General features: G+C 32.4%; 1 protein-coding gene across 2 annotated transcripts in view; it reads left to right on the top strand.

Moving 5' to 3' along the window:
• The first annotated feature begins 10,167 nt into the window (after positions 1–10,167).
• Positions 10,168–16,436, top strand: part of LOC133639831 (uncharacterized) — a 35,862-nt gene continuing 29,593 nt past the window's right edge. For both annotated transcript variants that reach the window (XM_062033475.1, XM_062033474.1), the window contains exon 1: positions 10,168–10,438. In XM_062033475.1, the coding sequence (XP_061889459.1) occupies positions 10,376–10,438 (63 nt within the window). In that variant the 5' untranslated portion in view covers positions 10,168–10,375. The remainder of the gene's footprint in view (positions 10,439–16,436) is intronic.

The raw sequence follows: 16,436 nt of genomic DNA, 5'->3' as shown, positions 1-16,436 counted from the left end.
TCAAATGTTATCTTTTTTTTGTAAACTGAATTTATTAGGAAAAACATGAAAAAAAAGAAGTATTTTCTGAAGAAAAGTTTTAAAAAAAACAAAACAAAAACATGAGCAGCATGAGACGACCACCGCACCACCAAAGTCTGACTTTCTCCAAGCATCAGTCGTCATATTCCGTGTACTTTAAGAAAAAATGACCGACAGGAAGGCGAGACACGCTTTCTATTGCAACCGTACCTGCCGTCAAAACTCTGAAGACCGACCGCACAGTTCCTGTTTTCACAATAAAAGTGGTGCTCCATCCTGCCTGCGCTAACCAAATAAGAGTCTCAGAAAGCTAGCGCACACAAGCTAGCAAGCTACGGAGTTAGCCGCCAATGTATTTCTTGTAAAGTGCATAAAAAGGAGAATGGACAAATAAGATGGCAAAAAGCAAGCACTTACATGTGGTATTGGACAGAAAGGAGCACTTTTGGAAATGTAAAATCAAAAATGTGGAAGTTGTCATCACTACCGTCTGATTCCAATCAATGCAAGTCATCTAAGGCTGCAACTAACGATTATTTTTCTATCGATTAATCTATAGATTATTTTTTCGATTAATCGGTTAATCTATAGATTATTTTTTCGATTCATCTATAGATTATTTTTCCTTTTACCGATTATTTTTTTTATTCAAAATGAAGAAAAAATAAATGTAGGCCAGTTTTTTCAAAAGGCATGGCTTTTATTTACAAAAAAAAAAAGTATGGCCACTCAGTCAACATTGACAACAACATGACAAAATATTCTGTAACAATGTAAACATTTAAAACTTTTAACATTTAACAAAATTAAAAGTAGCTTATTTGCTTTTTAATGTGCAAATATAAAAGTAAACATCCAGTGCAAATCGTAATATTCTGCAATAGTATAAGCATTTCAAAAGTAAAAGTATTGCTTATTTTGCTTTAAAATGTGCAAAAATAAAGATAAACATCCAATACAAAAAAGTGCCAATCTAAATATTCTGGAGCACTGTAAACATTAAGTATTGCTTTTAAAATGTGCAAAATAAACATCCAGTCCAACACAGTACACAATAACCAATTCTACTCATTCCAGTGAGTGACTAACAGTTGTAATGAAGAAAGGTTAGCATGTCTACATGCTCTGGTTCTTTTCTTGTTTACAATATTCCCAGCAGCTGAAAATAAGCGCTCAGAAGGGGTCGATGTGGCTGGAACTGAGAGCTAATTACCGGTAGCCTTCACCTCAAGCCAGGACTGCGAGTGAGCTGAGCTCCAGTTTATATTCCTAGAAGGTCAACGGGCTCATAGTAGGGATGTGCGTATCGATCCTGTGGTATCGATATATCGATACTCACACGCTACTCATTTGGCATCACTTTTCTGAAAAAAGTATCGATATAAACCAAAAAACGGCGTGTGGGGGGTGCAAGCATCACTTTCAGATGTTTTTGATGACTTACTTAACTTACTATGTGCTGGGACACCCCTGTACCTGGCAGAGTATAGAGCTGGCCCAGTCACATGACAGGAGACAGCGAATGAGCGTCGTCAACGTGCAACACACACACAGCCAGCCGACAGCGATGCAGCCAGGCATATCCAGTGTTGTCCAATTGTTGACTTAAAACAGGCATTGTTTTTTTGTTTTTTTAGTAATGTTTACTGAATATTTTTGTTTAAATGATTATCCTAAATTCAAATAATTTCCACACAGGGGAATTTACTGTTAGTTGAAAATTGCTTGAGTATTTAAAACAAGATAAGAAAGGGATAACATTTGGAGATTCTTCATCTTTGCATTAGTTTTATTTTTTTCCAAGAAAATCTTGAAATATATGATTGAATGTGATTTTGGTTTTAATCTGTAACATCATTTCTTACATTTTGAAAACATTAGCCTATTTCATATTTCATTAATTGCTAATTATATCACAAACTTTAAAAAATAACTGCAGCTTCTTGCGATTCGGATTTGACAGTTAATTGGAAAGCCCTAATATCTAATTATTATTATATATAATTATTATTATATATAATATTTAATTTATTTTTCATATTTGTTATTTATTTAAATTTTACTTTTATTATATATTGACCATAATAAATGTGGTATAAATGGTCTGTATTTGTCTTGTGATTGGTCTTAAATAATAACAATAGTAATAATATTTTTGACTGACAAAAATTGCCAATAAGAAATTAATGGTATCGGTATCGATGAAAAGGCAAGATAAAGTATCGGTATCGTATCGAATCCTAAAAGTGTGGTATCGCCCATCCCTAGCTCATAGTGATGTTACTAGTAGTTGACTGGGAGGTGTTTATTATCATTTGGGGAGAGTCCGCTGCCTGATGCTCACCTGCTAAACACCTATCTGCTCCACGCTGAAGCGCTGACTACATGCGCTATGAATACACACTGCTGATTGGCTGGTAACGTTTTGAATACGCACTGCTGATTGGCTGATAACGCTTTGTATAACGCTTTGTATGTACCAATCAGATGGTTGTGTGGGTGGGACAATGCTGCGTGCTGAGACAGAGGCAGCCGCAGAAGGAGCGAAGCAGCTTGTTAAGACTTTAGCAGCTAAAGTTAGCTTTAGCTTAGAAACTCGTTCGGTACACCCCCGTACCGAACCAAAAGCCCCATACCGAAACGGTTCAATACAAAACACGTACCGTTACACCCCTAGCAGATACAAATGACACATTCATGTTTTTGTGTAATGATGACAACGTATACTCGCGCGGACGATTGACTAGTTGATGGTTTTCTTTTCAAATGCTCGTTCATAGCCGTTGTGCTGCCTATGCTATGATAGGCCATTTACGCTCAACACAGTGTGCATACAACAACATTATTAGGCCGTGTATTGAAATACTCCCACACTTTTGACCACTTTTGGCGTGATTTTTTCCCCCTCGCTCGCACAGTCTGCTTTGCGCTCCGCCATGACGGTAGTGTGACGTAAATATGCGACGCGTCGACGCACAAAAACGGCGTCGACGTATTTACGTAACCGATGACGTCGACTACGTCGACGCGTCGTTTCAGCCTTAAAGTCATCACAATCATAACAACTTATATTCTTTATATGTTGAAGAGGTTCATTTAGCCTATTTATAAATGGTTGATTTATATATGCTAGTAAGGTAAAGTTTTGTACTGGTAGCCGAAACTTGTCAGGCACAAAACTTGACCTTACTAGCATATATAAATCAACCATTTATAAAAAAAAATATACACTACCGTTCAAAAGTTTGGGGTCACCCAAACAATTTAGTTGAATAGCCTTCATTTCTAAGAACAAGAATAGACTGTCGCGTTTCACATGAAAGTTCTCTTTTTCTGGCCATTTTGAGCGTTTAATTGACCCCACAAATGTGATGCTCCAGAAACTCAATCTGCTCAAAGGAAGGTCCGTTTTGTAGCTTCTGTAACGAGCTAAAGTGTTTTCAGATGTGTGAACATGATTGCGCAAGGGTTTTCTAATCATCAATTAGCCTTCTGAGCCAATGAGCAAACACATTGTACCATTAGAACACTGGAGTGATAGTTGCTGGAAATGGGCCTCTATACACCTATGTAGATATTGCGCCAAAAAGCAGACATTTGCAGCTAGAATAGTCATTTAGCACATTAGCAATGTATAGAGTGTATTTCTTTCAAGTTAAGACTAGTTTAAAGTTATCTTCATTGAAAAGTACAGTGCTTTTCCTTCAAAAATAAGGACATTTACATGTGACCCCAAACTTTTCAACGGTAGTGTATATGTTTTTTTCCGTCTTTATTATGCATTTTCAGCCGGAGCGACTTATACTCCGGAGCGACTTATACTCCGAAAATTACGGTACTCATTACTTGAGCAGTTTTTTCATGGAATACTTCCTTACATTTGAGCTACATGACATGGTAAACATGTGTTTATACAACTAGAGGTTAAAGTTAGGGTGTGTAACCTTCTTAACCCCCTAACACAGGGGTGTGGAACACGGTTACGCTGAGGGCCACATCGTAGTTATGGCTGCCTAAGAGGGCCGCTTGTAACCGTACATCATTTATGAATATAAATGTATAAGAATTCACCTCATGATATTATACAATTAATTGCTGTGCATTTGATTATTATATTTGTATTACATTCACTGTAAAAAAAAAATTAAAAAATAGATTTTTCAGTAAAAATAAACAAACTGGAAGCTGAGTCTAAACAACTTCCCCGTAAAATCTACAAGGGTTTTTACAGCATATTACTGTAAATGGAAAAACGATACTAAAGTTTTTTTTTACTGTAAAATCCTGGCAACTGAGCTGCCAGTTTTACTACTGTAAAATGTTTTGTCATTTCTAAAGTGAACAATTTAAAGAATAACTTGCTGTAATATAACTCAAGCAGATATTTATTTTGTTTTAATTCTAAAAAGTTTCAAATTCATGATAGTATTATATTTGTTGCATTATTAGATAATAAAGTTTAAAAGATACTCAATGCATACATGCATATACACCAGACCTGGGCATTCTGCGGCCCGAGGGCCACATCCGGCCCTTTGTGCGTCCCTGTCCGGCCCGCGTGAGGCCAATTATAAATTACAAAATACATTTTAAAAAGTATCTATGTGGAGTGTGCAATACAACGGTGCTGCTTTTGTTTTGAAAAGCGTTATTTGTATTACTTCCGTGTGGACGTATGCGCGTGCGTGATTGTGAGTGAATGTGAACAGCTGCAATCACAAATGACAAAATAAAGTTGAAAAAACATCTATGTCGTGCGCGCAATACAACTGTGCTGCTTTTATTTTGAAAAGTATTATTTATGGGCGTGTGTCCGTGTGTAACCTGCGAGTGAAGGTGCACATGCAGCGACAAGTGATGCACGGTTTACACCCGAGACGCTAAAAAGAGAAAAGTTGATGAGGAATGCCGTGTTTTCAACAAGACATGGACTGCCAAGCAACGTTCCCTCTAAGGTGCGTGCCTGCGCAATTGCGCACTGCTCAAGCGTCCTCTGCGCACAGCAAATATATGCCGCGCGCCAAATCAAATCCCATCTGAATTCTAAACAAAATAAACATATTTATTCTATGTAATTTTGCAATGCAACTTTGAGTGACAGTGACAACAAGCGGCCCTAACGGTGTTCGTCAACACCGTTCAATTGAACACCGTTCAATTATTGTAACGTCTATCGAGATGCTTCGAGGCCAGGAATTATATCGATCACTTTATTGAGCAAAACTGTTTATATTCGGACATAACCACACCAAAAACATGAGTTTTCACACTTCTATCTGGAAAAACTAGTCATTTTCTGCCGTACAAACCAGGCCAAAACAAACTTGTCATCTGTCACCAACACGCATAGCACTAAACCACTGGTGCGTTTATGGCCACACAAAAAGTCGGACAACTCAAACACCACACAAAGTTACACTATGACTCCTCAGTCATACGTGTGCTTATTTTACTGTCATTTATTATTAATGTTAATTCATTTATATTAGTCATGGAATGCTGTTACACACACTATGTTGAAGTATTACTATTATTATTAATTATTATTATTATTATTTATCTTACGGTATATATCAAAAATAATATTGAGCAAAATTTTATTGAAATATTGTCGATGTGGCCCTCCAGCAGTGCTCGGGTAGCTCATGCGGCCCCCGGTAAAAATTAATTGCCCACCCCTGATATACACAGTATACACATCTATACATAAATGCATATATACGCATATACACACTTATATACACATCCATACATATATACACATCTATACATACATACATATATACAGTATACACACATATACACATCCATACATATATACACATCTATACATACATACATATGTACAGTATACACTTATATACACATCCATACATATATACACATCTATACATACATACATATATACAGTATACACACTTATATACACATCCATACATATATACACATCTATACATACATACATATATACAGTATACACACTTATATACACATCCATACATATATACACATCCATACATATATACACATCTATACATACATACATATATACAGTATACACACTTATATACACATCTATACATATATACACATCTATACATACATACATATATACAGTATACACACTTATATACACATCCATACATATATACACATCTATACATACATACATATATACAGTATACACACTTATATACACATCCATACATATATACACATCTATACATACATACATATATACAGTATACACACTTATATACACATCCATACATATATACACATCTATACATACATACATATATACAGTATACACTTATATACACATCCATACATATATACACATCTATACATACATACATATATACAGTATACACACTTATATACACATCCATACATATATACACATCTATACATACATACATATATACAGTATACACACTTATATACACATCCATACATATATACACATCCATACATATATACACATCTATACATACATACATATATACAGTATACACACTTATATACACATCCATACATATATACACATCTATACATACATATATACACATCTATACATACATACATATATACAGTATACACACTTATATACATATCCATACATATATACACATCCATACATACATACATATATACAGTATACACACTTATATACACATCCATACATATATACACATCCATACATATATACACATCTATACATACATACATATATACAGTATACACACTTATATACACATCCATACATATATACACATCTATACATACATACATATATACAGTATACACACTTATATACACATCCATACATATATACACATCTATACATACATACATATATACAGTATACACTTATATACACATCCATACATATATACACATCCATACATATATACACATCTATACATACATACATATATACAGTATACACACTTATATACACATCCATACATATATACACATCTATACATGCATACATATATACAGTATACACACTTATATACACATCCATACATATATACACATCCATACATATATACACATCTATACATACATACATATATACAGTATACACACTTATATACACATCCATACATATATACACATCTATACATGCATACATATATACAGTATACACACTTATATACACATCCATACATATATACACATCCATACATATATACACATCTATACATACATACATATATACAGTATACACACTTATATACACATCCATACATATATACACATACATACATATATACAGTATACACACTTATATACACATCCATACATATATACACATCTATACATACATACATATATACAGTATATACACTTATATACACATCCATACATATATACACATCCATACATATATACACATCTATACATACATACATACATACATATATACAGTATACACACTTATATACACGTCCATACATATATACACATACATACATATATACAGTATACACACTTATATACACATCCATACATATATACACATACATACATATATACAGTATACACACATATACAGTATGTGTCACAATAAAAACATTTAGTAAATGATAAAATGCTCTATTGACTCGTATTATTTCAGGGCTTTCGCGGTCCGCGTTAAATGATGTGGCGGGCCAAATCTGGCCCCCGGCCCTTGAGTTTGACACCGGTGCCCTATCATGCTAACGTTAGCATGCTAATTTTGCAGCCGTACTTCATACAACTTGGTACTCGATACATGCTACCTGTCAGCGTAATCATTTTAGCATGTGTTAGCATTCCTGAAATGTTTGGTGTCGGGTCAGGGCACGGAGGAAGACGTGACCACCTGTGCCGCCTGTGCCAGCCGACTCGCGGCAACCACAAGACGCGAGGGGTGAGGGGAGCGAGGGCCCGTTGAACGTTGCTTGCAGCTTTAATTAGACTGACCATACGTCCTCTTTTCACCGGACATGTCCTCTTTTGTCAGGGCGGAGTTTCTTAAATGCCTCAAATGTCCAGCATTTTGAGTTAGGGTTGCGTGTATTTTCAATGTACGTTCAGGGTTAAGAAGGGGTTAAAAACAAAACAAACAGCAGCATTGGTGAGGGAGGGGCAGAGACAGAGAGAGAGAGAGAGTTATGATAAACGTGCATGCGTCGCCAGGCTCTGCTTTTTATCCATAGATTTATCACATTTAATGTTTTATTATCCATAGCAGGGGTGTCAAAAGTGTGCCCCGGAGGCCATTTGCGGCCCACAGCTAATGTTTTAGAGGCCCACGGCACATTCTAAAAATACTATTCAAATAAACAAAAACATAACAAAAGTGAAATAAAAAAGCTTCAAGGTTAAATGTCATTTAGAAAAAGTTGCAATGTTGACTAATAAAACAAAGCTGTTTTTTTTTTCTTTCAAACTGTCATTGCTCAAAACATAATATTGAATCAAAATCAATGTTGTTATGAATTATTGACCTATCCAAGGTTGCCATTACTTCACATCAAATATTACACTAAGAAAAATATTTTTGGAGGAAGATTTTGCATACATAAAAACATAGCTTTGTTTGACAAAAAAAGGGCGGAAAACAAACAAACAAAAAAACAACATAAAAAAATCTAAAACATTTTGAAATGGGGGATAGATGTGAAGTTGATGTAGACTCCAGAGATTTAAATATAAAATGTATGTATGCCCTGGCACACCATTATCATCATTTCATGACCCAAGCAAAACACTTTTTACACTTTTATACTGAAATTAGGGATGTCCGATAATGGCTTTTTGCCGATATGCCGATATTGTCCAACTCTTTAATTACCGATACCAACCGATACCGATATCAACTGATGTATACAGTCGTGGAATTAACACATTATTATGCCTAATTTGGACAACCAGGTATGGTGAAGATAAGGTACTTTTTAAAAAAAATTGTAAAATAAGATAAATAAATTAAAAACATTTTCTTGAATAAAAAAGAAAGTACAACAATATAAAAACAGTTATATAGAAACTAGTAATTAATGAAAATTTGTCAAATTAACTGTTAAAGGTTAGTACTATTAGTGGAGCAGCAGCACGCACAATCATGTGTGCTTACGGACTGTATCCCTTGCAGACTGTATTGATATATATTGATATATAATGTAGGAACCAGAATATTAATAACAGAAGGAAACAACCCTTTTGTGTGAATGAGTGTAAATGGGGGAGGGAGGTTTTTTGGCTTGGTGCACTAATTGTAAGTGTATCTTGTGTTTTTTATGTTGATTTAATAAAAAATAAAAAAAATAATAAAAATAAATAAAAACGATACTGATAATAAAAAAACCGATACCGATAATTTCCGATATTACATTTTAACGCATTTATCATCTCTAACTGAAATAAATACAACTTATTAAATAAAAACATAGAAAAAACTAGCAGCAGCGGTAAAGTTTAGATCCATGAAGGAAAGAAGAAAGTGAATGAATGTTTATAACGGAATACATTTACATATGTATACACATTTGTTTGCTTTTTTTATTATTATTTTTAAATGAATGAAGTAGCGTTTATGACAACCTTTTTCCAAAACACAATATAGCATGTGAGCTAAAACCGGATGATGCATACGTTTATCTTTTTTTTCTTTCAAATCGCTTACAAAAAAGTGGGGCCCCAAAAAATGTACTGTAGGACCCCATTTTTATGACTTTTGGAAAATTCCTAGCGCCAACACTGTTGTCAACAGAGGAGAAAAAATGCTTTATTGAAATAAATATATTATTTATAAAGCAAGTTGGCAAATGTTGACCTGGTCCCGGCCTTGGCACGCATCTATTTTGGCGTTTCACAACATGCTCAGCCTACTTTAATTGTTTATTCATTTTCCCAAGGCGCCATTTTGTTTGTAATGTGTGTGCTCAGGGTCCACGTGCGCAGGTTGTGTAATCCCATTAGCCGCACCCTTGCTCAGAGGGGGGGAGATTGAGGTTAGTCTAAGCCCTAAATCCTTGCTGTGGGCCGTATGCTTATTACCCAGCATGCACGGCGAAATCCCGCCCGTGGCCCTCGGAGAAAGAGGCTGGCACGCCAACACACCCCCTCCTTCTTGCCCTCCTCCCTCGCTCTCAGCAGGAAGGAGAGGGGTAGTTTCCCCGTCGCCATGACAACCTCACAGCCCGCCATCTCGCTGTTGCCACGGTGATCTGATCCCGCTCCCTTCCTCCTGCACGACCGAGGGGAAGGAAGTCGGGGATCGCCGCGCTCCTTTCGGAGGGAGAGGCGGATGGCCGCCGACAGGAGGGCGGCGTGGAGGCTGTGCGAGTGACGTGGCCTGGCGAGAGCGGGGAGCATGCCCGTGCAGCAGATGACGGTGGTCCCGGCCAGCGCCCCTCGTCCCAAAGACAGGAATGAGGTGAGGGATTGTACTTAGAGATGAAAGTAAGGCTGTGAAGCTTTGGGCATTCCATCCCATTCCTGGAGTGACGATTCCATTCTCCATTCAAGGTGATTCTCACCATGTATTATTAGCTGTAATAATTATAACTCAACTTTGTCAAAACGGGTTGGAAAAGTGCCGTCTGGTTGCGCTAAAAAAGGCTTTTTACAAATGGATTCATATAAAAAAATAAATAAATTAAATACTTTTTTCAATGGATTTTTTTTTGGTTTTTTTGGAATGAATTTAGAATGGGGATGAGTAAGAATGGCATGACGCAAGAACGTAACAAACAATAACACTGTGGACATCAGGGGTGTCCAAAGTGTGGCATAGGGGCCATATTCTTTTTTTTTTTATTGGCCTTCAGCAATTCATTATTAGTGTTCATTATTAATGAGACATAAATAGCTATTACTATCTATCTATCTATCTATCTATCTATCTATCTATCTATCTATCTATCTATCTATCTATCTATCTATCTATCTATCTATCTATCTATCTATCTATCTATCTATCTATCTATCTATCTATCTATCTATCTATCTATCTATCTATCTATCTATCTATCTATCCATCCATCCATCCATCCATCCATCCATCCATCCATCCATCCATCCATCCATCCATCCATCCATCCATCCATCCATCCATCCATCCATCCATCCATCCATCCATCCATCCATCCATCCATCCATCCATCCATCCATCCATCCATCCATCCATCCATCCATCCATCCATCCATCCATCCATCCATCCATCCATCCATCCATCCATCCATCCATCCATCTATCTATCCATCTATCTATCTATCTATCTATCTATCTATCTATCTATCTATCTATCTATCTATCTATCTATCTATCAACGTGTTTGTATACATGTACGTGTATGTATATATGTATTTTTATATGTGTATGTATATAAATATGTGTGTATATATATATATAGATGTGTATACTGTATATATGTGTATGTATGTATAGAGGTGTATATAAGTGTGTATACTGTATATATATATATGCATTTATGTATAGATGTGTATACTATATATATATATGTATATATGCATTTATGTATGGATGTGTGTATACTGTATATATGTGTATATATGTATATATGCATGTATGTATAAATGTGTATATACAGTATGTGTATATGCATGTATGTATAAATGTGTATATACAGTATGTATATATGCATGTATGTATAAATGTGTATATACAGTATGTATATATGCATGTATGTATATATGCATTTATGTATATATGCATTTATGTATATATGCATTTATGTATAGATGTGTATACTATATATATGTGTATATGCATTCATGTATGGATGTGTGTATACTGTATATATGTGTATATATATGTATATATGCATGTACGTATAAATGTGTATATACAGTATGTATATATGCATGTATGTATAAATGTGTATATACAGTATGTATATATGCATTTATGTATATATGCATTTATGTATATATGCATTTATGTATAGATGTGTATACTGTATATATGTATATATGCATTTATGTATATATGCATTTATGTATAGATGTGTATACTGTATATATGTATACATGCATTTATGTATGGATGTGTGTATACTGTATATATGTGTATGTATGTATATATGCATGTATGTATAAATGTGTATACTGTATATATGTATATATGTGTATATATGTATATATGCATGTATGTATAAATGTGTATATACAGTATGTATGTATGCATTTATGTATATATGCATTTATGTATAGATGTGTATACTGTATATATGTGTATATGCATTTATGTATGGATGTGTGTATACTGTATATATGTGTATGTATGTATATATGCATGTATGTATAAATGTGTATACTGTATATATGTATATATGTGTATATATGTATATATGCATGTATGTATAAATGTGTATATACAGTATGTATATATGCATTTATGTATATATGCATTTATGTATAGATGTGTATACTGTATATATGTGTATATGCATTTATGTATGGATGTGTGTATACTGTATATATGTGTATATATGTATATATGCATGTATGTATAAATGTGTATATACAGTATGTATATATGCATGTATGTATAAATGTGCATATATGTGTGTATACTGTATATATGTGTATATATGTATATATGCATTTATGTATAGATGTGTATATACAGTATGTATATATGCATGTATGTATGGATGTGTGTATACTGTATATATGTGTATATATGTATATATGCATGTATGTATGTATAAATGTGTATATACAGTATGTATATATGCATGTATGTATAGATGTGCATATATGTGTGTATACTGTATATATGTATATATGCATTTATGTATAGATGTGTATACTGTATATATGTATCTATGCATTTATGTATGGATGTGTGTATACTGTATATATGTGTATATATGTATATATGCATGTATGTATAAATGTGTATATACAGTATGTATATATGCATGTATGTATAAATATGTATATACAGTATGTATATATGCATGTATGTATAAATGTGTATATACATTATGTATATATGCATGTATGTATAAATGTGTATATACAGTATGTATATATGCATGTATGTATAAATGTGTATATACATTATATATATATGCATTTATGTATACATGTATATATGCATTTATGTATATATGTATATATGCATTTATGTATGGATGTGTATACTGTATATATGCATGTATGTATAGATGTGTATACTGTATATATGTATACATGCATTTATGTATGGATGTGTGTATACTGTATATATGTGTATATATGTATATATGCATGTATGTATACATGTGTATATACAGTATGTATATATGCATGTATGTATAAATGTGTATATACAGTATGTATATATGCATGTTTGTATAAATGTGTATATACAGTATGTATATATGCATGTATGTATAAATGTGTATATACAGTATGTATGTATGCATTTATGTATATATGCATTTATGTATAGATGTGTATACTGTATATATGTATATATGCATTTATGTATGGATGTGTGTATACTGTATATATGTGTATTTATGTATATATGCATGTATGTATAAATGTGTATATACAGTATGTATATATGCATGTAAGTATAAATGTGTATATACAGTATGTATACCTGTATATGCATTTATGTATACATGCATTTATGTATATATGTATATATGCATTTATGTATATATGCATTTATGTATAGATGTGTATACTGTATATATGTATATATGCATTTATGTATGGATGTGTGTATACTGTATATATGTGTATATATGTATATATGCATGTATGTATAAATGTGTATACTGTATATATGTGTATATATGTATATATGCATGTATGTATAAATGTGGATATACAATATGTATATATGCATGTATGTATAAATGTGTATATACAGTATATATATATATGCATTTATGTATATATGCATTTATGTATATATGTATATATGCATTTATGTATGGATATGTGTATACTGTATATATGTGTATATATGTATATATGCATGTATGTATATATGTGTATATATGTATATATGCATGTATGTATAAATGTGTATATACAGAAAGTATATATGCATGTATGTATAAATGTGTATATACAGTATGTATATATGCATGTATGTATAAATGTGTATATACCGTATGTATATATGCATGTATGTATAGATGTGTATATATGTGTGTATACTCTATATATGTGTATATATGCATTTATGTATAGATGTGTGTATACTGTATAAATTATCGGCCGATAAATGCTTTAAAATGTAATATCAGAAATTATTGGTATCGTTTTTTTTATTATCGGTATCATTTTTTTGTTTTTTTTTATTAAATGAACATAAAAAACACAAGATACACTTACAATTAGTGCACCAACCCAAAAAACCTCCCTCCCCCATTTACACTCATTCACACAAAAGGGTTGTTTCTTTCTGTTATTAATATTCTGCTTCCTACATTATATATCAATATATATCAATACAGTCTACAAGGAATACAGTCCGTAAGCACACATGATTGTGCGTGCTGCTGCTCCACTAATAGTACTAACCTTTAACACTTCATTTGACTCATTTTCATTCATTACTAGTTTCTATGTAACTGTTTTTATATTGTTTTACTTTCTTTTTTATTCAAGAAAATGTTTTTTATTTATTTATCTTATTTTATTGCATTTTTTAAAAAAGTACCTTATCTTCACCATACCTGGTTGTCCAAATTAGGCATAATAATGTGTTAATTCCACCACTGTATATATCGGTATCGGTAATTAAAGAGTTGGACAATATCGGAATATCGGATATCGGCAAAAAGCCATTATTGGACATCCCTAGTATATATATATATGTTTATATGCATGTATGTATAGATGTGTTTGTGTGTATACTGTATATACAGTATGTGTATATACTCTATGTATATATGTATACATGTATGGGTGTGTATATATGTATACATGTATAGATGTGTGTATACTGTGTAAATGTGTATATATGTATGTATATATGTGTGTATATGTATATATGTGTGTATATACAGTATGTATACATATGTATGTATATATTAGGGGTGTAACGATTCGTTTTAACTTAAATTCAATTCGATATTTGCGGTTAACGATATGATTCAGGGACTATATTATTTGTCATTGAGTTGAAATCGATTCAGTAACTTTTTAGCAAAAGTAAAAAACAAGCAGTGTGACTGTGAAATAAAGAGTGGACACTGCAGGGGAGGGTTCCTATATTCCTGTTATATCTTGTAAGATAATTATGGATAGATGAATTATGGATACAAACAAACAAGTAAACAACAATTATTGGCCAATACAATCACATCTTATTTGAATAACACTTTAAGTTGAATTAGGAAAAGGAAACTTTTTCTGCTCTCATTTTCAACATTCAATAAATGTTCAATTAAAGTATAATAACCAACGTTTTAAGCGTAGATTTAGCTGCTAAATAGAGTTTGGCTATACAGTATGTGATCTCCACCCTGGCATCCAATGAAGGACAGTGTGCAGGTGTTAGGAAGCAGGATGTTAACCCCTCACTTCCTCATTTCATTTACAGTTTGTCCCTCATAATGTGTACAAAATAACATGTGTATAAATGACACAATATGTTACTGCATAGACTAATTAGGAGTCTTTGTTTGTTTACTTACTACTAAAAGACAAGTTGTTGAGTATGTTCACTATTTTATTTAAGGACTAAATGACAATAATAAACATATGTTTCATGTACACTAAGATTTTTGGTTAAAATGAAGCCAATAATGACTTTTTTGTGGTCCCCTTGAGTTAGAAAAGTATCAAAGTACCAAAAAGTATCGAAATACATTTTGGTACCGGTACCAAAATATTGGTATCGGGACACATATATATATATATATATATATATATATATATATATATATATATATATATATATATATATATATATATATATAGTTAGGTGATCCCAGAGTGTTCAAAAATGCCACAAATATTCGCAGACATAAGGTATATATATATATATATACATATATATATATATATATATATATACATATATATATATATATATATATATATATATACATATATATATATATATATATATATATACATATACATATATATATATATATATATATATATATATATATATATATATATATATATATATATATATATATATATATATATATATATATATATATATATATACCTTATGTCTGCGAATATTTGTGGCATTTTTGAACACTCTGGGATCACCTAACTAACAAACCAGCAGTGAGAGGTGATCCTTCATTGGCTTTTGTCTAGGGATGTCCGATAATATATATATATATATATATATATATATATATATATATATATATATATATATATATATATATATATATATATATATATATATATATATATATATATATATATTATCG

This window comes from Entelurus aequoreus, linkage group LG22 (assembly GCF_033978785.1).
Source record: "Entelurus aequoreus isolate RoL-2023_Sb linkage group LG22, RoL_Eaeq_v1.1, whole genome shotgun sequence".
NCBI lineage: Eukaryota > Metazoa > Chordata > Actinopteri > Syngnathiformes > Syngnathidae > Entelurus > Entelurus aequoreus.
Note: the sequence above shows the minus strand (reverse complement) of the source record. Positions and strands in the feature narration are given on the sequence as shown.